The sequence below is a fragment of the Lissotriton vulgaris genome, unplaced genomic scaffold, assembly GCF_964263255.1.
Source record: "Lissotriton vulgaris unplaced genomic scaffold, aLisVul1.2 SCAFFOLD_811, whole genome shotgun sequence".
Taxonomy (NCBI): domain Eukaryota; kingdom Metazoa; phylum Chordata; class Amphibia; order Caudata; family Salamandridae; genus Lissotriton; species Lissotriton vulgaris.
In genome coordinates this window covers 509,212-534,353 of record NW_028252708.1, presented here as the reverse complement: position 1 = coordinate 534,353, position 25,142 = coordinate 509,212, and the positions used below count along the sequence as shown (strand labels likewise).

Genomic DNA, 25,142 nt, shown 5'->3' with positions numbered 1-25,142 from the left:
CAATCCTCCTTCGTGGTGAGGGTTCCTCTTCTGTAGGCCTCATAGCGGCAACCTCATTTTGAGAGATGTTCTAATTATGAAATCGGTGAGGAAGATCTATGTGGCAGCACTTGTTTTTGGCAAAGTGGCCTTCCCAGACAGTAACACAGTGGTGTTCAGATTTGAAGCTGCAGTCTCCAGGCCGAGTCTTCTGTGGTGGTATGTCTTTGGAAATTGCAGCCTTTGGGAAAATAAGGGCTTGATGCTTCAGCTGCGACAGAGTTTCACTCTCTCTGATATCAGCAGTGTCAGCATCAGTCTTTTGAGTCCCTGCCTGACTGTTGGGTGACACTTCATCTTTCAAAGTCTTCGTGCAGCTCATATGGAAACCATGCAGTGACAGTGGGGAGCAATCACGGCACGGGTCACTCCTGGCTTTGATCTCCTGGAATGTCAGATTTGTCTGGGTGATCATCACACTAGTAAAATACTGGACATAGCCTCATGTAGAGCCTCAAGAGGCAAGCTTCTAGGCACTTTAGGCAAACCGTCAGCGCCTTCAAAACATAGTGCAGACTTTAAGCGAGGTCTCCTCTCTTGTGAGGTCAGTCTCTGGGAGACTGTGAGTCAGGCAGACACCAGTCTTGGTAGAACAGCATTTCTTTGAGTACTTTGTGTAGAACTCCCTTGGTCAAGAAGAACTTGGGACTAGAAAAAGTTGGATGGTTTGGGTCCCACTTCATACATATTTTCCAGACAGGAGATGCAGAACCACTGTTAAAGCATTCAGAACCGTTTTGCGTTGGATCTGTTTCAAATATCATTTTCAGGCTGCTCCTAACAAACAGTTTTTTAGTTTTTTGTGCAAAGTGATGCTTCTCACAGCAGGTAGCCATGAGTATCCAAACGTGGGCACAATGAAGTTGAAGATTTCTGCACCTGGATGACATCAGCCGACTTTGAAGTCTAGAAACGTTCTCACCTTTAACAACAGAAACCGCAGTCCCACGCCTCACCCGTACAATCTACCAAATGGTAGTGCTCAGGTAAAACTAATCTGCAGTTCTTTGCCAACAAGGTCTTCAAGGAATTTCTAAAGGGAGTCCTTTCTCTATTCTTCTCACTCCAGTGTCGGGTCTCCACCTTCCAGCCATAGGAATGCAGGCGAAGCTCCTGCTCTGGAAAGCTGCCCTCATCCTCCATCTTGAGCCAAGCTAAACCATCAGAAATGCATCGCACTTCCCCTGTAATCAGAGCCCTACTACCATAGACGCGCTTTACACTAACTGCACAGGCACACTAAATGCACAAAATCAAAATGCACATGGGATGTCAGCACAAGGTTCTTAGCATCACATAACAGAGAAACTTTACACAATAGGAATCAAAAAACCACGCTCTTAATGATAAACACCACTGTCTGGAAACACGACAGATTCACAAACCAAGGTATGCAGCCAGTTATCTACTTAGGCCATGGATACTATTTCAATCCCTGCTATAAAGGTACATTTTGTGCGCCTCTACCAGTCTCAGAACAGATTATAAGCCTTGCAAAGGCCCAGGTCTTTGAACATATGATAGATTCATGTGAAAGCCAGGGTTACAGTTTCCCTTTGCAGTCAGCACTCGTGGCAGCAGTACAAGCCAGTTACCATGAAGGTGGCATTTCTTATTACTTTTCTAACAGGCTCAAAAAACTGAAAGTCAGCCTAACACACCTCCTTAGAAATGTGGACACTTTGAGGCCAAGTACCCTTCTTTGATGATACAGAAAAGTGGACACCTTGAGGCCACCAACGCTCTTTTTTGGAGATACATAAATGTGGACACCATGAGGACACCGACCAGCTTCTTTGCAGATACATAATCGTGGACATCTTGAGGCCACCGACCACCCCTTCTTTGGAGATCCATAAACGTAGACATCTTGAGGCCACTGACCACCTTCTTTGGACATACATAAATGTGGACACCAACCCCCTTCTTTGCAGGTACATAAACGTGGATACCTCGAGGCCACATCCCCCTTCTTTGCAGATACATAAACGTGGACACCTTGAGGCCACGGACCCCCTTCTTTGGAGATAGATAATTGCGGACACCTCGAGGCCACATCTCCCTTCTTTGCAGATATATAAACGTGAACACCTTGAAGCCACCAACCCCCTTCTTTGCAGATAGATAATTGCGGACACCTCAAGGCCACCGACCACCCCTTCTTTGCAGATACATAAACGTGGACACCTTGAAGCCACCGACCCCCTTCTTTGCAGATAGATAATTGCGGACACCTCAAGGCCACCGACCACCCCTTCTTTGCAGATACATAAACGTGAACACCTTGAAGCCACCAACCCCCTTCTTTGCAGATAGATAATTGCGGACACCTCAAGGCCACCGACCACCCCTTCTTTGCAGATACATAAACGTGGACACCTTGAGGCCACCGACCCCCTTCGTTGGAGATACATAAATGTGGACACCTTGCGCCCACCGACTCCGCTTCTTTGGAGATACCTACCTGTGTGACGAAGTCCGGCTCTCCTAACATCCCTGCCCCGCACACAATGGCTGTGGATGCACCAGTGCGACAGTCTTTTTTGATGTTTCTCTTACTTTTGTGCCAGTGCCTCACCTCTGTGAAGAAGCCATGGCAGTCCCCCTGCTATCAGCAGATCCTGTGACCCTGAGGAAGGAAAGCCTTATCTCTCTTCTTTCCTTTCCTTCTAAGCTCTTGGAAAGGGAGATTAACTCATCTCCTGTATAGAAAATAATCAGATCTAGACTGGTTGTTTACAGGCAGTCACAGACGACATCCTCCTGATGCTAGACAGTGGAAGCAGGCCTGCATTATTGATATTAGATCTTGGCGTTGCATTTGACATTGTCTCCAATTCCCAAAATACATCAGGAGTTACATTTATTAGTCATTCACGATATGACACTGTAGGAAGCTGGCTCTGTATATACTATACCAAAGTCAGGTATAGTGTGCACAGAGTCCAGTGAATCCCCAGAGGTAGGAAGAGGTAAAGGTAGATAGCACCTCACTTTCTACTTGTGGAAGTGTGGTCGAGCAGTAAGGCCGTATCAGAGGACCGTGTTAAGCATTTGTTGTACACACTCAGTCAGCAAATGAAATCACACACTCAAAGACTGAACTGAGACCAATCGTTTTTGTATAAAAATATTCTTTTTGTAATTTTATTTTCTAGTACCAAGCAAGCCTGGCACAGGTAAGCAATACATACTTTATAGTAGTAATGCAGTTGTAACACAGTTTGGACTGCAATTGTATATGCACTTTGGTTTTTTTTTGTAACATTTTTATTTATTGCAAAGTGAGTAGAAAAGAAGGAAACATAGAGAGAGAGAAAAGACAGAGGAAAAACAGGCGGCAATATTGCAGTATCACATATGCAGGGCTTGGGAAGAATCTCAGACATAAGCATTAGCAGCGATGTTCCACAGCAATCTGGGCAGTTCCGGAGGCCAGGAGAGCCAGTAACGGTCAAGGGACTTATATTCAATTGTTTCCTAATGCCTCAACTGCCTCCTCTAAAGGGAAAGTCAATCCAGCAAAACCGGGCGTCTCGGAAGCCCCCGGGTAAGCAAAATCCTCCGTTAGCTATGTAGTGCCGCAACAAGTACAAACCCCCCCCCCCCCAACTTACCCCCATCCCACCCCCCGCTACCACCCCTCCCCCCCAGGTGGTGGCGCCAACGTACACTCTCGCTCTCAGTCACACAATCACGCAACCTAATTAATGAAATCTGGAAAAGGTGAAGGGCTCGTAGGGCTGATGGGCAGACCGCAGATGGCAAACCTTGCGATAAAAATCGGACCAATGGTCCCCACCGAAACATAAAGTTCTTAAAGTTGCCCAGGAAGATGTCCGCCATTCTCTCCATGCTCATCAACCTCCACAGCTTCGCGTGCCATAATGACATAGCCGGGGCCGTCGGTTTCTTCCAGGCCGCAGCCAGTGTAAGCTTAGCCGCTCCCAGACAAAGCCATAAAATGTGTTTGTCCGCCTTCGTCTGATGTTCCAATAGCGGCTCCTGCAGGCCCAAGACGACAAAGGACAAGAAATCCGGGATTGGATATCCCAATATGACTTTGATATGAGATAAAATTTCGGCCAAAAAGGGCCGTATGACCGGACAGTCCCACCAAATGTGGCGGAAGTCTCCCAACAAACCACAGCCCCTCCAGCAGCGGTCTGAGGTCGCCGGGAACATGCGATGTAGTTTTGAGGGGTAGAGGTACCAATCGAACATAGTTTTAAAATGGGCATCCCGTAGGTCCACTGAGTGATTGTGAGTCCTAATATCTCGCCAGAGACCTTTCCATTCTCCTTCCGCTATGTCCCTACCTAGAAGGCCTTCCCAGTGGTCCATGTAGCGGGGACGAGGAGAGACTACCATAGTTAGCAAGAGTTTATATAGAAAGGAAATTGTTCCCTTCATCGTGGCGGTTCGTAAAAGAAAGGCCTCGAAGGGCGAGAACGGTCTAGTAGCTGCCTCTCTCAGTCCGGACGAGGTTGCCCAGTGGATCAGCTGGGCATATCGGAAGTGTTCCGTGGGTGGAAGGCCATAGTCACGCATGCAGTTAGAAAATGAGAGAGGTTATGTGCCGTGGAATAAATGCGTAAGGGCCCTACAACCTCCCTCCCTCCAAAGCCGAAATGGTCCCTTCTGCAGTGCCGGCGGAAAAGCCGGATTAAAATGCAAAGGAGTGAAGGGGGAGGGGAACGAGGTCCAGCGTTCATCTCCCGTTACCGTATCCCATACCTTCAAGACAGTGCCAGTGGGCGTGCTGATGTAGGCATTTCTAGGCCTGTCTACTTTGGGTTTCCAGGCCAGGTCCCAGATCGACCTCCCGGCCACACTCCTGTCCATGTGCAGCCAGTGTTTTTCAGACTCTTGCTGCAACCATTCCACCAACACCCGCAGCTGTGCGGCTTTATAGTACAGGTGCATATCCGGGAGGCCAACTCCTCCCTCCTCTCGTGGGCGCCGCAGAGTCGCAAAGGAAAGGCGCGCCCGGCCACCTTGCCAGATGAATTTCAGAAATAGAGTCTTAAGGCGCCGGAAGAAGTCCATCTCTATGGGGATGGAGAGGGCCTGGAAGAGGTACAAAAACCTAGGGAGGAAGACCATCTTGATGGCATGGATCCTACCCAGCCAAGAGATGTATTTCGGCTTCCACCGGTCCAGTTCTCCGCGCACGGCCGACAGCATAGGCGGAAAGTTTGCTGCGAATAGGGATCCAATAGAGGGTGTCAGACGGACACCCAGGTAGAGCAGGGAGGCTGGTGCCCATGCCAACGGCGTAAGCGGGCGCAGTCGCTCTAACTCGGCCGGCGGGAGCGTCAAATTTAAGATATAGGATTTGCAAAATTAACTTTAAACCCGGCCACTTCCTCATAGCCGGACAGCAGAGTTTGAATGTGTGGCAGAGATTGCGCCGGGTCCCTCACCGAGAGCAACACATCGTCCGCGAAAAGGGAGATTTTATGCTGTTCACCCGAAAAGGGGAGGCCCTATATCTGCTCTCGCTCACGCACCACAAGGGCCAGAGGTTCAATGCTTAAGGCACAGAGAAGTGGTGAAAGAGGGCAGCCCTGTCTAGTTCCCGGGGAGTGAGCGAAGCTGTGTGAGCGATGTCCATTAATCACCACCCTGGAGCAAGGAGTGCTGTAATTCGCGCGGATCATGGTGATAAAATGGTGCGAGAAGCCAAAGGCCTCCAGGGTGCGGAACATGAATCCCCAGTCCACCCGGTCAAAGGACTTTTCCGCATCTAACCCCACCAGTACCGCTGGGATACGGAACCGAGTGGCCTTCTCAATGAGGTGTATAACCCGTCTCAGATTGTCGTGCGTCTGACGGCCCTTAATAAACCCTGATTGATCCGGGTGAATGATGGCCGGCATCAGGTCCTGGAGCCTGCGCGCAATGATAGTGGAATATAATTTAGCATCCACGTTGAGTAGAGCTATCGGGCGGTAGGACGAGCAGTGAGACAGGTCTTTCCCCGGCTTAGGAATCACGGTGATCACAGCTTCCGCCATGGAGCCCATGGTTCGCCCCGTGGCTGCCATTTCGTTGAAGAGGGGTACCAAAAAATCACAGAGCTCTGATGCAAAAGATTTGTAGAACAACGCTGTGTAGCCATCTGGACCCGGCGCCTTGTGGAGCCTCAGGTCCCTAATAGCATCCAACACCTCTGTTCTAGAGATGGGGGCAGCGAGGAGTTCATTCCACTCTTTCGACACCCGTGGGATGGGAAGGTCAGCCAGAAAGCGATCCTGAGCCGCTTGATCTAGGGAGTCACCCTTATAGAGTGCCTCATAAAAACGGCCGAAAATATTTGCCTTATCTACATCTCTATGGTGTAACGACCCAGAGGAGTCCAGAATGCCACCGACATAATCCCTCTCCCTCTTGTCCCGGAGCTGACAAGCCAAGTGCCTGCCTATTTTATTCCCCTGTGAGTAGGAGACATGCCGAAGCCGAAGGAGGGTAAACTCTGCACGGTTGTTATAGTGGGCCTTCAATTTGACCCGCACAGCAGTCAGCGGTCTCAGAGTCAGTCTAGACGGGTTGGTTTTGTGGGCTTGCTCTAAGACAGCCCGTTCCGCCTCTAGGTCTTCTCGTTCCTTCCTCCTCAATCTATTGAGGTTGGCGTTGAGGCTGAGGCAGGTGCCCCGCAGGGAGGCCTTACATGCGTCCCAAGTATTAAACAGGGAGGTGTCCGACGCCGGGTCAGTCACTCCCCTATCGCGTTACGCAGTTCCTTGCAGGAGGTGTCATCCCGGACAAGCGCCGGCGGAAAATACCATTTCCTCACCCCGTCCCCTCCGGTCGGCCAGTGTAGCCCTAGCACCAGCAAGCTATGGTCAGACACAGACAGAGGGAAAACGCTAGAATCCCGGACATCTCCCCTGAGGGCCTGGCTTACAAAAATATGATCGAGCCGGGAGTAGGAATGATGAACATGGGAGAAGTATGTGTAATCTCGCGTTTGTGGATGCAGGAACCTCCAGCAGTCAATCAATCAATCCAAGCTCACCAATCATACTCTGAGTTTCAGTAGAAAAAACCCCTGTGCCCGCTCTCTGAGCTCATGAGCTGTCCAGGTCTTTGTCCCAAACGATGTTGAAATCCCCCATAAGAACCACAAGTCCCTCAACAAAGTCCCCCGCCCTGTCCAACAGGCCTCGGAGAAAAGCATTCTGCCCCGAGTTGGGAACATACACCACCACAAACGTACAGGTCTTGCCATGAAGTACCCCCTTGACCATCAGCCACCGCCCCTCCTTGTCACAGTTGATCCCCATAGGTTGGAAGTGTAGGGACGCTCGGAACAGGAGTGCCACCCCTCTATGTTTTGTAGATGCAGAGGATCTATAGATGAGCGGGAAATGCCTATGTCGTAATCGGAGCTCATCTTTACGTGCCAAGTGGGTCTCTTGGAGCCCCACAATATCTAAGTGGTGATCAGATAGATATTTCCAAATTTTTTGGCGCTTCTGAGGGGAGTTGAGGCCCTTTATATTCCATGTCCCAATACTAAGCGGCATGGGAGATAATCAGAACCCACCCCTGTATGCTCAATTCGACAACCTGCCCACTCCCCCATCTCCCCAGAGGCAGCCAAGCCGGCCCCCAAGCCCCATCTAGCACAGGGCCCCCAATGAGCACTGCACTCCTCTCGGATCTCGGGTACTCAAGCCCGGCGACAGCTTCCACCCAGCAAGCAGTCCCTCCCAGAGGCTTGACAAGCAAGATCACAATCAACTCAGATGTAGAGAGAAAAAAGCATACTACACATTCATTCCGGACGCCACCACCTCCCAGTCCAACCACCCCCCCCTGCAAAAGCCCCCAACATCTCTCCCACCCCCCCCCCCAGACCAAAATCAAAACCCAAGTGGATGGTAGTTCGTGGAAATCCTCCTGGGCTGGGGCCGGAGAACCATTGTTGGGACCCCAAGAGACCACGGACCGGGGTGTCTTCTCCAAAAGTACAATCAAACCCACAGTACCTGAAGTCATGTGCCCCTCCGGCACCTACCAGCTGGCGGCTGAAAGATCAAGCAGCTCCTGAGCTTTGCTGGGAAGACGCCATGGTCGCCGGGACCACCGAGGCCACAGCATCCCCCCTCTCCAGTAAGCAAGCCAAACGGTCAGGTCGCCTGCTGTCCACATCCGAGCCCACTCTCTGCCATGAGGAGGAACACCTACGCCTCCGCGGCGGCGAGCCGCCAGCTTCCTGTGAGGGGGCCACGTCATCCAGACCCAGAAGATCCTTCGCCACTTGGAGAGAGCGAATCTGCGCCAGCCTGTTCTCCCACCTGAAGATGATGCGGAATGGATGACCCCACGAATAAGAAATGCCTCGGTCCCGGAGGAAGGCGGTCACTGGACGGAACTCCCGCCTCTTCTGAAGGGTCGAAGCTGCCAGGTCTTGATAGACCTGCGGCCGGTGCTCCCTAAATTGCAGAGACGAGATGGTCCGTGCCTTCCGTAGGATGCGTTCTTTAAGCTGGAAATCGTGAACACAAACTAAAATGTCCGGGGGCGGCCCCCCTCTCCTTGGAAGACCAACCCTATGCACCCTGTCCATTCTGATTTCCTGGATATCATCTTCGCCCAGCACCTGCAGGAAGAGGGCCTGGACATATCCCCGCAGATCGCCCGCTTCTCCGTCCCATGGTACAGCGCGAATGCGGATGTTGTTCCGGCGGGAACGGTTCTCCAGATCCTCCGTGTGGATCTGGAGGTCCAAGTTTTGCTCAGTGAGCCGAATGATGTCTTGCTGTAACTGGTGGACATCATTCGCCATACTTAAGTCGTGATCCTCCAAGGTAGCCACCCTCTCTCCAATACCGTCTACATCCCTCCGCACTTCACGGAGGTCCGACGCAAGCTGGGCGCGAAGTTCCGAAATATCTTCTTTAATGGAGGCAAAGAGCTCGGTCATAAAGGCCTTGGTCGCTGGGGCCTCATCGTCCGATTTCTTAGGCGACGCGCTGGGTCCAGGGGACGCCGGTTGCTGAGTAGATTTCGCAGCGCCATCTTTCCCAGGCTTCACTTTGCGGGACGCGGCTGACATCGTGGCACCACCTAACCCGGATGTGACGTTCCCCCAATTTCAGGTGGCGCGAGCGGCACCCCGATGATCTGCCTCCTCCTGTCGATGCCGATTGCAGGTGCACCCCACAGTACAGCGCTATCAAGTCTCATGCGCCAGTCCTCGCAGGTTGGGCCCACCGGCGTGGCAGCGCCACTCCACAAACCTTCATAAGCAACCACAGTGGGGGAGCGCAGCGGATCCCCTACAAGACCCCTCGGATGCCAGTCAGCCACCGTTGTCAAGGCAGGTCAAGGCAGGGTGGTGGGGAAGAGTCCATGCATCCACACAGTCCGCTCTGCTCTCAGGATCGGGCTGGAAGCGCCCTCTCTGCAACTCCAGCAAGCCTCGCTCCAGCGTAGTCTTGCCGCACCATCCAACGTAGTACAGCCCCCTCAGCAGTAGGCAAGCCGAGGCCAAAGTTCGTAGGCTCCCCCGGGCACAACTCAGCACCTGCCCCCGGCACTCTCCTCAGCTGCGCAGGAAGGTCGGGCCCGTCCGAGACACCAGGCCGGGAACCACAGGCCTGCAGTACTCAGGGCGCCACGGCTCTAGGGCAGCCGTCGCTGGGTCCGAACCCGTTGCTGGGTCCCACCGCACCACCCCGTAGGTCACCGCCGGTGGGGGGGAAAAGCCTCCTGATATCACAGGCTCGCTGCACCAGTCGGCGAAGAGCGGGGGGAGAGGGGGCACGGCTCCGTCTCTCCGCCGGACCTCACCGGCCCGCACCGCTGAAGGACACGCGGCGGCCGCAGCCCCCGACGCCCGCGGTGTCTCACCTCTCCAGCTCCCCACAAGCAGTCCGGGCAGGCAACAAAGCAGGGGCCACGGACCTCGGAGCCGCCTACGCTCCGCCACAGGGTCCGCGCTATGCAGCTGCGTCCGGGACCCGGAAGTCCAGCCCCTCCAGTATGCAAGGCCGGGGATGACAGGGCCGCGCGGCATCGCCGCTCCCGGGACCTCGTCCAGCCCTCCAAATGACTCGCTCGTGGCACCGGAGCCGACCCCCACTCTTCAGGGAGTCGAATCAGTCCACGAGGGACCGCAGAGCATGCCGCTAATCGTGCTAGGCAAAGCTAAGGTGGGCTCGGCACCGGAGGGACTTTAAAGACGTCTCACTCCGTCGCCATCTTGGCCACGCCCCCTATGCACTTTGTTTTGATTACAGTATTGTTACTGAAAATGCAATGCTTTGGAAATACAGTACATAATCTTTGTATAGGCTTTTTAGTAAAATGACCAGTAGATTACTTTGCAGATTACTTTTCTTTACACAGTGCAGTATACCTGGATACTGCACTGGCACATTCCTGTAAACAGGTGGGTAAAAGCGTTTGTGTTATTTAGTGCAATTCTAAAAGGATTTCTTAGGTTTTCCAAATCTACACTTGGAAACTTTTCATAGAAAAACAGTCAATGTCATCCCATGGAGTAAAATAGTGTTATCCGTTAACAGGTAAGTACCTTGTTATGATAGTTGGTATTCTGGGTTAGACTCAGGGGTCCTCCAGGTTCAGGGATGCACTGTTGTTACACCCTCAGCGACACTAGGGCGGCCAGGTGCAGAGTGCTGAGTCCCACTGTTATATAATGGGGGATAGGTGGCCTCCGGTTGGTGGCTGCTGACGAGCAGGCCACTGAGTTGTGGGAACAAAGCTCCTGGACTTAAGCTCAGGGCAAATGGGGGTTTAAGAACAGCACAAAAAGTGCACCCTCAGTGGCACTTGGGCGGCCGAGTGCAGAGTGCTGTTTTGGCATCGGGTGCCCTGTAGCTTTCAATGGGGAGTCTCCGGTTTGCAAATACACTGCAGGCTCGGGGCGAAGATCTTCTGGGTGCAACTACCACTTGGAGAGGTAAGTTGGGATGCTGGAGGTTGGTTAGGCACTGTCGGTTGGGCCACCCAAGGCTGTGGGGCGTCGGGTGCAGGGGTGCCTTTTAGGGTCGGATCTTCTTACCAGCTTCTGGTCTCGGTTGGGGGGGACTATCCAGTTTGAGGCTTTCAAGAAGTGAGAGTGAGGAGGAAGCTATTATGTGTAGAGGGAGGTCGTTCCATACTTTAGGAGAGATTTAGGAGATGGCTTGACCGCCAGACCTAGTTTTCCGTATCTGTGGGATTTGTATCAGTAGAAGCCTGGGGGATTGGAGGTGTCTGGAAGGTTTGTGAAAGCAGATGTGATTGTTGAGGTATGTTGGCCAGTGTCTATTTTCTATCACAATCACATGGATGAAGACCTCTTTACAGGTAACATTGAAACTCTACCCTCTCCTTCAATCCGTTGGGTTTTAGAGTATTCAAATAATAAATCCAATGATTCTCTCTCTTGAGCAGGGTGTTTCTGTTGTCTTTTCCTTCTATCTTTTCCACTATTTCTAGCACGCAGGCTTTCAATTGACTAATATGAGGATTTGAGGACAGAAATCGAGGTAGTTAAAACGGAGCTAGAGAAAACAATGACTGCGGATGAATTGTCTAAAACACTGGAAGATATAAACAATCAACTACAGAAACACACTCAAAAAGTGAATGAAAGAAAAATTAGAAAGTATCGAAGAGACACCATTGATTATAAGTTGGGGGAAGTGTATACATGGGACGATATTTATGCAAAAAAAAAGACAAAACAAACCTTATACAATGAATACAGACACCTCATCATCTGATAGTGAGACAACTCAATCATCAAGAAACACCCAAAGGTTAAATAGGACACAAGGACAAATACAGATAAGTGCAAGCACTTCATCTACCGCTCCTTTTTTAGAGGTAGGCCGCGACGAACGGGAAGACCCCGGCGGGGAAAAAGAAATAGACAAGGAGAAAGAGAAAGGACCTCCGCAGACGAGAAATGTAACAGCAAAGAAGGACAAGAGCAAGAAATGAAACACCTAGTGATAAACATATCGGATTACCATTTTAACAAAAGTCAACTACGAACACATCAGAAAGGAACATCTTTCGTGCCCACAGCTCATACCAACTTGTTGGAAATCAATATTAGTTTCTTTAAACCAATTAGAAAACTAAGACTTCGCCATTTCTTTGAAAACGTGATAACTGAACAAAAGACAGAGGAAGAAGACCTACTGAAAGGATTGAGACCGGTCAGCACATATATGGCACCGGTGAGCCATAAGACTCCAGATTTGTTTGAACAGGTAGTAAAATAAAATTTGTCAAAATAAAATTTTCACAAGAAATCCAAACATAAAAACTTATCAGCAAAAGAATTTGGTATTCTACGGTCAATCGCAAACAACAACGCAGTAACCTGCCAGAAAGATGACAAAGGAGGAGCTCTAGTATTATTAAATACTGCATATTATCTGGAACAAGTGAACAACCACCTACTTACAGGATGAAAACATCTACATGAAACTCGAGTCAAATCCAACAACAGAGATAAAAGCTACATTAGTGAACATCATCCAGAAAGCAGTAGACGGAGGCATCATCAATGAGAAAGTCAAGAAATATCTCATTCAAAGTAATCTCATAAGTCCGAGCTTCTACATGGTGCCTAAAATTCATAAGGACGCTCTAAAACCACCATGTTGCCCTATCGTATCTACGAGGAGAAGTCTCCGTGAACCGGTGGGGAGGTTTTTGGATCGATATTTACAACCGTGTGTAACTAAGATGAGATAATTTCTTAAGGATACAACAGATTTTCTCAATAAACTTCAAAACATCACCATAACAGAAGAAGAACCTATAGTGCTAAGCACAATTGATGTAAAATCTCTATATACAGCAATCCCTCACCAACAAGGCATTGACGCGCTTGAAAAAGTATTATTACACACTGACTACAAGGAAGAAATGAAAGTGTTTTTGAAGGAGCTATTGGAATTAACCTTAATGCATAGCTACTTTAAATAGGACAACAGCTGGTACTTACAAAAGAATGGAACATCTATGGGCAATTGCGCAGCACCAACATGGGCTAATATATTCATGAGCGATTTTGAGGAAGAGCACATCTTGAACACTACAGCATGGAAAGATCAAATACAATTGTATTTACGCTTCAGAGGTGACAATTTTATCACATGGAGAGGAACAACAGATACATTAAAAACCCAAATAACACAACTGAATGCCATAGATGAGAGGATACAGTTCACTTATGAAATACAGGAACAGTCCATTAACTTTTTGGATGTAGAGATCACTAAAAAATCAACAGGCTTCGAAACAAACCTCTATAGAAAACCCACGGATAAAAATAACACCTTGATGTATGAGAGTTTTCATCCACACCCATTAAAACAGCATCTACCATATTCTCAACTGTTGAGGATCAAGAGGATTGTCTCAGACCCCGTCAAGGAGAAAGAACAGTCTAAACACATGATACAACATTTCAAACAACGAGGATACCCGGAGGATCTACTGGCACAGGCTTTCGACCGAACAACAAACAAAACAAGAGCAGAACTCCTCACAACACAACTCAAAACCAAGGAACACAGAATGACATGTGTAAGCAAATATTCCAATATGAGTCGCATTATAAGAAAATAATCAAAAAACATTGGATTCTATTGAAAATGGAACAAGATTTCAGAAATATCTTTGAGCAAGAGCCTCTGTTTGCGTACACGAGAACAAAAAATAGAGGAGAAATTATAAGGCACCCCACTAAGATCACTGACAGAAAAGGATATAGTGGTTTAACTCAATGTTGGAACTGTAACAACTGTCATAACATAATCCGAGGAGGTTATATCACCCACCCGATGAAAGGGTACAAAATCAATTTACAAGTCAATGCCACATGTGATATGTCCAACATCATTTACATGCTCAAATGCCCATGTGGGAAAGCCCACATAGGCCAGTTGGAATGCAAATTGAAAATTTGCATGAACGAACATAAGAGCAATATAAGAGCTAGAGCTATGAAGTCTACTGTAGCATCCCACTTCATTGAGGCTCAACATCATATTAGCCAATTGAAAGCATGCGTGCTAGAAATAGTGGAAAAGACAGAAGGAAAAGACAACAGAAACACCCTGCTCAAGAGAGAGAATCATTGGATTTATTATTTTAATACTCTAAAACCCAACGGATTGAAGGAGAGGGTAGAGTTTCAATGTTACCTGTAAAGAGGTCTTCACCCATGTGATAGAAGATAGACATATTCATATGCGTATATTCTAAAAATGGAGGTACCCATCGGACTGCTGGTAATCATTCATGGTTAACCATGGACAAATTAGACTGCACGTTATATTTTGGGTCCTATTTAATTTAATGTAGATATGTATTTGTAGTACTTATTTTAGGTAAAAGTAATTCTTTTTAACATGTCAGAAACGCTCTAATTGAGACAAGCTTAATATCCTAACATCTAGGAATCGTTCTTTTCTTGTAACCCTCATTGGTTTTTTCCTGACACCGTAAACGTTTTTTTCTTGTTACCTTTATTGACCTACATACTGCGAGTCAAACTAACACTCACATTTCCAATAATAAACACCACGTACTGATGCACGCACACGTTCTAAACCAACAACAAGCTTCGGCATGCGCATATGTGATCTGAGAAGGACACAAACGTCTCACGCTTGAGACACCGGTAAGTGCTGATTTATCGAGTCAACATTTCAGAGCTGAGTTTCTGTAAAGTGCCCGCGAGCGTAAAAGCCTAAGCGTGTTAAATCTAAATGCATTTCAATACCGGGGGAACTAACAGCACGAAACCCATCAGTTTGACCCATGCGCATTTTATCTAGAGCACCGCGATTAAGAGGTTTGCGTTAGTAAACACGTGTAGATCATCTTTTTCACTTAATCATAACAGGCAGAGCACCAAGACATAGAACGATAAAAATCTTTGACAACATTAACCACAATTAATAAGGTGGTGGCAACATTTCAGGAGGAATACCCCGCAATTGTGTGAGCATGTTATCTTGATTCACTTTTTGGATACTCCCCTGATGAAGGCACATGCCGAAATGCATAGGGAGGAGAGAATGTGATCTATGCGTTTGATGTGAAGGCAATGCATTGTGGTATATGGAGTTCTATCCCTAAACTATCAAGCACAATATGTGTGAATTAAACACATTAAAGGAATAAACAATGCATATGGAGAGTTGAAAATATTTTTTTATTTGAGTTTAGCCGATTAATCAGCAATCAACGCTTGTGCCCAGGGAGACACCCCAAAGATTTGGGGTTGCTACCAAAGCAACATATCATTAAAACTCCCGAGCAGGGAGTGATTCCCAGGAGCATGGCATTACTGTCAAACCGAGGTGAAAACACAGGCTGTGCACGATCAATTTGAACTACTGTACTCCACAGAAGAGGTCGCAGGCGACGGATGTACAATGCCTGGCTGTCTGACTGTGTTCCAGTCAGGAAGGAGCAGATCCATTGGAGTGCATGCTCTTCGATTCTGATGTTGTGTAGGCATTGGATGAGAATGGGGTGGGAGACTGTATCAAATGCAGCGGACAGGTCCAGGAGGAGGAGGAGGATTGCTGTGTCTCCTCTGTCCAAAGTCATGTGGATTTCATCTTTGGCAGCGATGAGGGCAGTTTCCACGCTGTGATTGGTTCTGAAACTAGACTGAGTGTTGTTGAGGACTTTGTGGTCGTTGAGGTATTTGGCGAGTTGTCCATTGATGATTTTTTCAAAGACCTTGGCTAAAAAAATTCATTCAAGAAAACTCCATCCTCGACCCCTCCCAATCAGAATTCTGCAGCAACCACAGCACTGAGACCTCTCTACTCACCGCCAGAGACGACATCCGCACCCTCCTTGACCAAGGACACACCTCAGCCCTGATCCTTCTCGACCCCTCTGTAGCCTTCAACACCGTCTCCCCCGCACACTCACCGCCAGACTCCACGACGCCGGCATACAGGGAACCGCCCTCGACTGGCTCCGCTCCTTCCTCACCAGCAGAACCCAAAGAATCAATCTCCCACCCTTCCTCTCCGAACCCACAGAGACCAACTGCTGAGTACCCCAAGGATCATCGCTCTTCAAGCATCTACATGGCCCCCCTCGCCGCCATCGTCAGACAGCACAGACTTTGCATAATATCCGTTGCCGATGACACCCAGCTCATCCTCTCCCTCACCAAGGACCCCTACACTACCAGACTCAACTTCCAGGATGGAATAAAGGACGCGGCATCTTCGATGAGCAGCAGCTGCCTAAAGCTCAACTCAGAGAAAACAGAGGTCCTCGTCCTCGGACCCTCCCCCTCTGCTTGTAAGAACACCTGGTGGACTACAACCCTCAGCAGTCCTCCCACCCCCTCGGACAACGCCCGAAACCTCGGCATCATACTCAACTCCTCCCTCTCCATGATCCAACAGGGTATCGCCGTCGCCTACACCTGCTTCAACACCCTCTGCATCCTTCAAATGGCTTCCCCCGGAATCCAAAAAGACTGTCACCCAAGAACTGATAACCAGCAGACTGGACTACGGAAACACCCTCCACGCCGGGATCAACAAGTCTCTGCTCCGCAAACTCCAGACCATACAGAACACCGCAGCCAGACTTGTCCTCAGCATCCCTCGACACGCACACATCTCCCAACACCTGCGTAACCTCCACTGGCTTCCCGTCGAGAAGAGAGTAACTTTCAAGATACCCACGCCTACAAATGCCTAAACAACACGTACCCCAATATCTCAACAATAGAATCTCATTCCACGTACCCAAGAGGAACTTCCAATCCACCAACCTCGCCGAAGCCGCGCGCATCCGCAGAGCAAGAACGGGTGGAGGAACCTTCTCCTACATCACAGACAATACATGGAACGAGCTCCTGATCAACATCAGACACGCCCCCACCCTGCACATCTTCAGGAAGACCCTCAAGACATGGCTCTTCAACTGACAGAAGTTGCCCTGCACCTCCCCTAGCTCCTTGAGACCCTCACAGGTGAGTAGCACGCTTAAAACTACCTGATTGATTGATTGATTGATTGATTGATAAGAATACTAGCTGGGAAATCAGTATGTAGTTGGCATGTATTGAAGGATCGACAAAGAGTTTCATCAGCAATCGGTAGACAGTTGCGTGTTTACAGGCTTCTGCGAAGGTCGCGAAAGCAGTGGAAGTATTCAGAATGGGTGTGAGCATGACGCTGATGGATTGCACTCCTCTAGCATAGGTTTGGTGGGGGCAGGGGTCTGATGGGGCCCCTGAGTGGAGGGAGTTCATAGCGGTGGGGGTTTCTTCTGGGGTGATTATGGGCCATGTGGTTAGCACTGGTTCATTAGGTAACATTGGGAGGGGTTTGGAGAGGTCTGTTTGGTCGGGTTGTGGGCATGAGTTGCTGTAAATGGCGGTGATTTTGTTGCTGAAGAATTGAGAGATTGTTGCAGAGGTCCTGCGTGGAGTTAACCAAGTTGGAGGCAACCGATGGTGAGATGAAATCTTTCACAATGGCGAAGATATCTTTTCTGCTGTTGGTGCTGGCATCAATGTGGTCCACCAGAGGGGTGCGTTTGGTGGTCTGGCTCATTTGGTTGTAGCGTCTTGGGGCAGAATTGAATGTGCTTCTATCTGCACTGTCCTGGATCAGTCCTCTTTTGTTTTTGGTGCCATTTTATTGATCGGAGTTTCTCCATGCACCAACATGCCTTGGGTATGGATCATGTTGCATTGCTGTGTTTGAATGGGCAAAGGAGTCGGGGAGGAGGTGATCCAATTTTTTTAAATTCTTGATTGCTTTGGGGAGGCTGTTGCTGTATTGTGGTCAGTGGGTGTTGAGAGTGGCATTCCAGTCCTTGTCCGTGATGCTGTTCCAGTTTCGGCTTGCTCGTCTGGTAGCAGTAAGTGTATGTTGAACAGGGACGGAGATACTGATCTTGACAAGAGTGTGGTCAGTCCAGGGGACTGGTGTGGACTTGTCAAAGCAAATGTTGCAGTTTTTGGTGAAATGAGGGTCTAGGAGGTGTCCGGAAATGAGGGAGTGTCCCTTTACTCGCTTTGTGAGACCCAGGCTTCCAAATTCTTCAATGAGTGCTCTTGAAGATTACCAATACTTGCCATGAGTTGTACAGCCCTTACCTCGAGCGGGTTTCTTCCAACGCAGCATAGGCAAAGACACAAGAACTGTCAAATGATTTCGTTTTCTTTAAATACTTTTTTAAGTTGATTAAACACATTGCAGCCCTTTTATGCGAATATCCAGAATGAATCACAAATTGTCTAAGCATTGGCCTTCAAAAGAGATGTTCCTCTTATCCTTTACTAAAAAAGGTGGTGATAGTTAAGTGATCTCTAAATTGACAGCAAGAGTATACTGGTTTTTCCTGAACTTTGGTGCACACACACAATGCAAGAAGTCTCCTTTCAGGCTGTAAGCGAGCACCAAAGTTTGCAGATCAAGCTGGAGGTGCTTGGTAACGTGTTGGTCGAGATGAGCACTGGGGTCTCTCTCTCTAGTCCTGTGAAGCTGAGGGTTACACATAATGGCAAGGCATACCAATCAAATACTTTATTTCGGCATGAGTGCCATAAAAAGGCATTCATAGTTTTGCACTGCAAAAACAGTCAAAGGTTCCTAAGTGACATTTAGGACATCATGCAAAAATAGTATCCTATAGATCCATGTAATATCAGAGGGATGGACGTGGCTTTGACCTCGAGAAAAGTCTTTTGTGTATGGTGACTGAGGGAATCCAAAGAAAGAAAGAGTGTGCAAGAGCTAGTGAAGAAAAAAAAGAAGGAAGGATGCTCAATGGTCAGGGAACAATGGGAAAAGACAGGCAGGAAATCACAGACAGAGAAAAAAGAAGAGTTAACAAGACAGAGCATGACATAGGTCGGAAGAAACTCAAAGAATATGGGAAGAAGACAGCAAAAGGCTAAGAAACAGTAACAAAAGAGCCCACAGGGTGGGAGGCATTTATTGATTTCTTTACAAAGAAACTCACCAGGAGGAAGGCTGACGCGATGAGCAGTTGCCACAGCCTCCCAGTGAGAGAACTGGCTCTGTGTTAAATTATCCTGCTGCTGTTCCTGGGGCCCAACATCTTCCATCAGCTCGTCGTCTAACTGGTTCAGGTCCTCCAGAGTGATAAGGGACATCCTGTGTCACAGAGGTAGGCAAACAAGTAAATGCTTGAGACCTTGTGAAGCAGAAACAACTCACCAGAGAGATGGAATGTGTATTGCATAACCCTAACCACCCACACACATTATTCTCCCCCTGCCAAGCACAGAAGGCTGCAGAAATGGATTTTCTTGCAAGAGCCTCAAATGAGCTAAATGTCACAGATGCATTCGAATTCTTGCATTTGGTACTTGTGCTGCCTGGGTGGGAACTGTGTCCCCATGCAAACCTTCAATAACAAGAAAAGACCAAGCTTACAGAGAAGCACCATGGCATTTCAGTGAGCTTGTAGTAGTACATGGTTTCTGTATTTCCAGCAATACTTATTACAAGGATTGCTTTATCTGCCCTTGCGTTGGTGCAGGCCCTTGAGAGTTGGCCTCAGATATTAGATGTGCTCAGGGTACCAGAATCATACACTGCAGATGTTCCCCTATTGAGCCATTCCGCTAGATGGCTCAGTGACATTGCATTGTATTGCAACATTTATATATCCTTACTACCCATATCTGGGGCACAGAAGTGCTTGCCTACATGGGCAACAGGCCCTTTTTTTGGTCCTGTGTGGGAAGTGTTTCCATATCATGCATGATGATCACTGAGGTCTTGTTCTGGGATGTAGCGCTTAGCAGTGTGATGAATGAAGTGTGGGAGGCAGGCACTTAGTTTGTGGTTTTCAGTCAGCTGGTAGCTTTGAGCAGCTCTGCAGGTCCCTTTAAGGTATTTCTTACTTTCATAGTCCACTCAGCAGGTTACTGCACTGGATTGTTGATTTTAAGATATTTTGTTTAAAAATTATGTTACTGGGCAGACATAGGTTAAAGAGAAATGGTGGAGATGTCAAGAAGCAGCCGTAGTAAGTAGCTTGTTGGGACCTCCATAGGTGGACTAAAAGAAAGCTATTGGCCAGCGGCATGCAGAATTATCTCTTCAGTTATTCAACAAATGTCCAGCTAGTAATGAGGTGGATCATGATTTCAAAACCCAGCAAATTAGAAATAAATGTAACCTCACACTGAGTTAGTAAATGGCACAAGAGTAACTCGACCCGTAGTAACACCAGGTATTTAAAGAGCTTAAACACAGTAAAAGCGTTCAATAATAATCACTTGTTATTAATTCAAAACTCAACTTGCCATCTCTTTGATTGTGATACTTTCCTTGAACCCATGTTCACTCTCTGAACAAAATGGTTTCCACGGGCCTGAGTAGAATGACATGCCTTCACAAAATGTTTAATCTTCACTGAGTTCAAATAAACAACTAGTTGAAGACTGAGAGAGTGAGAGAGATGAAAACTACCTCTACACAGTTGCCAAAGGTCCCATATCATGTGTAACACCAACAGTTCTGTTTTGTTCAGACGATGGAAAGGTACATTCTGGGACGCGTCGTTTTTAGGTGTCAAATGTGAAAATGCATGCGCTGCTGGCGTAAGTGTTCTCGCTTGCAAGCGATTTAATTTACTATAAGGGGCTTGGAGCCCACCGATTGCTTACCATACATGAGCTTCATTGTCTTACTGCCTCTTCATTGGGTAGTGCGTGCCAGCTTCACTTACTCTTCTGTCCTCTGAAACATGGACCAAGCACAGATAGCTTTATCTTGATTAGGGTCCTTCAACGGCTAGCCCTGTGATTGACGGACTATATATCTTTCTGGCTAGTGCAGTTGTCCCATCCTCTACTTAACTCTTGCCAATGTTACTTCTGTAGTCCGGCCCCAGCCCCTGTTTATGTTGATTCTTCCTGCTATCCCCACTACCTTCCTGCTGTATTTGTTGCCTCTTTCCCACCTCCACGTGGCACAAGAAAAAGAAGCGGTGTAATGCTGCACGTTCAGGTAGCTTCCTGTTATCGCATTATATCGCTTTCTTTTAATAACGTTTAACCATGCTGACCATCAGCCACATTGCTCTACAACATGGCTAAAGGATAGTTGCAAAACCATAGCTTTAACCCCTTGCGTGCGCATGACGGAACCACGTCGTCATGAGCCACGGGCAGCGTGTGCTCATGACGGTGTGGTTCTGTCATGCTGCGGCTGCTATGCCCATGAGGCATTAATTCCCCGCCTGTGCGGGCGAATTAATGAGCGGGCGGTGCCGTGAAGGAGGCACGCCGTCATGATGACAGGCTGCCTGTGACTCATGATGGTGTGGTTCTGTTACGAGCACGGAAGTGACGAGCTCATCCCCCCTCCTCCCGCGCTGTGGCAAAATTCGTGCCACGGTGAAGGGGTTGACGTAGCTAGAGGTGGGCGAGACACTGAATGCTCAAACCAGGCTTGAGCCTGGAGCTCCGCTCTGGCGTAGCTCGAGGTCCTGTTAGACCCTGAAGCCTATAAAGAAGCTAGCTTTGCTGTACCTTTTGCCTGCTATCCTCCCACAACCCTAGAAGTTCAACATACCGTGATTCTGGGAAAATCATTGAATCTACCCAAGCCCATAAACCATGAACGTGACTGTAATTTAACTGCTGCTCATGTATAGCGCTCCAGTGCCTTCGGGTGCAGTTTGCACTCTATAAAATCTCAGAAAAAAATCACAAGGAGATAAAATCAAGCCTTTAACAGAACTATAGATAAATAGGTACCATTATTGACTGGCTTGTATGAAGTGAAATCAGAAAACCTGGATAAACCGCACCTTCACGCTTAAATTGTGTGATCTTAGGCAAATAGTTTATCTGCACCAAAACTCCCTTTGCTTCCTTATCGTGTTTGAAATCACTTTCAAATATGTGAGTTCAGAACATCAATTGTTCCAAAACCCATCGTGTTTGATTGAATAGACTCCAATGATGCTTTATAATAATCTGGGATTTACATGACTGCAGTGCAGTCTCAGTTCATCAGAGGTTCATGTTTAAAAACTGTCACTTTTAGTAAAGTACTTCTCCGAGCAGTGCTAGAATTGGACATATTGTATTGTAATTGCATTTATACAGTGCTTACTACCCCTGACGAGGCGTCGAAGCGCTTTTTCGGCGAGTAGCTCGCTGCTTTGGGACCCAAGGAGGATTAGTGTTGAATTAGTAGAGTGAAACATGCAAGTACATTGTAAGTGGTGGATAGGTTAGTCAGTCATTTGGACATATCAAGGTCAAAGCTTCCACATGTTAAAGAAATACACTTTGATGAACTTTGAAGAGTCTTTATCCTATTTTAATGTGCTTTGCTGGAACATAACAAACATGTCCTGGGCTCTCCCTGTTCCTTTGCTGGCTGGCCCACCTCTAGGTGCCTCCCAGACCTCTTGCCTTTGCCAATGCTTGTTTTTCCACATCGCCCCCTGCCGGCCGGTGACTGCCATTACCGGGGCCCTCGGTCAGCTCTGGGCGCACCACCGCAAGGGAGGCACCAGAGGGTGGAGGGGTCAAAGGTCACGCACCTGGACGGCCTCGGCGGGTCAAAGGTCACGCTGCTGAACGGTCCGGCCGGTTGTGTGGGCCTCACGAGCGGCTCCGCGCGGTGTTTACTTCACACCCGGAAGTCGTTAATTATCAGCTGCGTCGTTAGTGGACAGAGAGGACGGACAAGCGCTGCTGCCAGCGGCCATCTTACTGCAGGCGGAAGTGCGTGATAGAAGCAGAAGGCAGACTGCCGAGCCATCTGGCCGTGCATAACAGAACATTGAAACTTATACGGTACTCTGCGCACGTGTATCATGTGACAGAACATGTACCATACAACTGGATTCCTTGCCAGACGTGGTCTGGACTGCGAGCACTCAGAGTCCAGCTCAGGGCACTCTTGGGCACCGCCCGTCTCCACAGGCCTCGGTCACTCGAGGCCACTTCAAGATGGCGGCGCGGTTCGCACGGTCACAACGCGCGGCCCTAGAAATAGACGAAGGGCAACTTACCGACCTCAGGCAATGATGCTGGGCAGACCCCCCAGGATATAACGGCATGAATTAGCAAATTTAGCGGCACAAAAATGGAAATTTAGCGGCAATTTTGCGGCATTTTATGTGGCCATTTTCCTACAACAAACACAAATATCTTACTTTTTTTAGTTATTTAACAACATGAAGCACACGCACACACCCCCACACCCCCACACACATCTTCTACCATCTCTCTCCTTTCTACCCGCTCTCGTGCCCTCTTCTCTCTTCCCCTTCCGTATCCTCACTCCCTCATCTTCGACCGCTCTCTTCCTCTCTTTCTCCCTGTCCTCTCTCTCCATTCTCTCTCCCACATTTCTGTCTGTCTCCCTCTTTCGCTTTTCTCTATCTCTTTCTTATCACCCCCTTTCTCCCCTCCCTCCACACTCTCCCCCTCTCTCGCCCGCCTCTCTTTCCTTCATGTCCCCTTCCTATCACCCACACCTTCTCTTTGCTTCTTCGCTCTCCCCATTTTCCAACTCCTCTCTCCTCCTTATCCTCTTTCCTTCCCCTGCCTTGCCTTCACCTCGGTTGTGCTTATCTCCTGCTTCTCTCTCGCTGCTCTCCCACCTCTCTTTCCCAATTATCTCTCGCTTTCTCTCCCACTCCTTTTTTCTCTCTCTCCTTACCCTGTCCCTCACTGACCTCTCTCCTTCTCACTCTCACTGATCTTTCTCACTGCCCTTTCTTTCCCTCTCTCTCCCTCATTCACCTCTATCCCTCCCTCTCTTTCTCACATCACTCTCTCGCTCTCTGATTCTCTTTCCTCTCTCTTCCCTTCTTTCTCCTCACCCCGTCCTCCATATGTCGCACCCCATCTCCTTCTGTTTCCTTTCTCTCTCTCCCTCTCTCTGATTCCGTTTCCTCTTTCTCTCCCTCCACTCTCCTTTTCCTCACTACCCCCTAGCTCTGTATCTCTTACCCTCTCTCTCTCTTTCTCCTCAATTCCCCTTGTTCCCCTCACCCATCCTCTCCCTCCCTTCTCACATTCTCACCCCCTCTCCCTGTTTCCCTTTCCTCTCTCCCTCCACTCTTTCCCCTCACTTCGCCCTCTCCCATTTTGTATCTCATACCCTCTCTCTTTATCCTCACTTCCTTCTCTTCCCCTCTCCCCTCCCCACCCCACTCTGTAACTCACCCCCTCTTCTTGTTTCTCTTTCCTGTGTCTCTCCCTCCATTCTCTCTCCTCACCTCTCCCTGTTTTGTATCTCGTAACCACCCCCACCCCCTCCCTTTCCATATGACAACTACTGCCTATCCCTCCCCCGGGTGCTACAAACTGCTTGCCAATGCTTAATGTTTCCAGCCTCGTTTGCCACCCCTTACAAATGAGCTCCCAATATCACTCCTTTGATTGCCTCGCTTCTGAAATGGAAAAAAAAAAACAAAAGCAGCTGTTCTGCCGTTCGAAGCCATCCTGGGTTTATTTAGGCGCTTCCATTACAACCTGGACGTGGACGCGCTGCTCGGAGCCGGAAGCTCGCCTGTTGGGCCAACAAAGCCTTTGTCTGCTCCCAGCAGGCGAGACGAGCAGCCGCGTTCATTATCACCCGCAGCATTATTAAGAATCCTCCATCAGGCCCCCTAATATCTGGCTGCAGAAGAGGGTGCAGTTAAAACCCTTGCTCACAGTTAAATCGCTACCGTACCTCATGCCTGCCTGAGAGCCTGCCGTGGTGCACCACGCAATCATGTGATGCATCTTTGCGACCTAGTCAGACCCCCCTCGACCTCTTCGCTCCTTCTCGCCGCGAAATCTAAGGCGGAAATGGCAAATTTTGCGGGCTTTTGCCCAAATATCGCGGCACTTCCACAGATCGGCCGATTTCGCGATTTTTTTGCAAATCGCGAAATCCCGTTAAGCTGGAGGGTCTGGCTGGGGTTAAAACCTTAAGACCAATATCTGCTTCGCGGCCGCAAATTGTATAAACAAACTTTTGCTGCATTGTAAACAGGGCTCCTGGTTTTATGTCGTGCAGAGGCGTTCTGTTTTTTTTGTAATATTTCCGTCTGTATTTATCCATATTTAT

The 25,142-nt window shown here is 48.6% G+C and overlaps 1 protein-coding gene across 3 annotated transcripts in view; it reads right to left on the bottom strand.

Annotated features, from left to right (window-relative positions):
• The window catches only part of LOC147662071 (heme-binding protein 1-like), a 66,734-nt gene extending 43,946 nt beyond the window's left edge, over positions 1–22,788 (bottom strand). The window contains exons 1-2 of one of the 3 annotated variants that reach the window (XM_086951133.1): positions 22,585–22,788; positions 19,045–19,199 (exon numbers count right to left, since the gene is read on the bottom strand). In XM_086951133.1, coding sequence (XP_086807259.1) covers positions 19,045–19,198 — 154 coding nt within the window. In that variant the 5' untranslated portion in view covers position 19,199; positions 22,585–22,788. Of the gene's footprint in view, positions 1–19,044; positions 19,200–22,457; positions 22,527–22,584 lie in introns of those variants that run through there. The other 2 variants (XM_086951132.1, XM_086951134.1) reach the window with 2 other exon arrangements.
• Between the last annotated feature and the right edge of the window lie 2,354 nt (positions 22,789–25,142).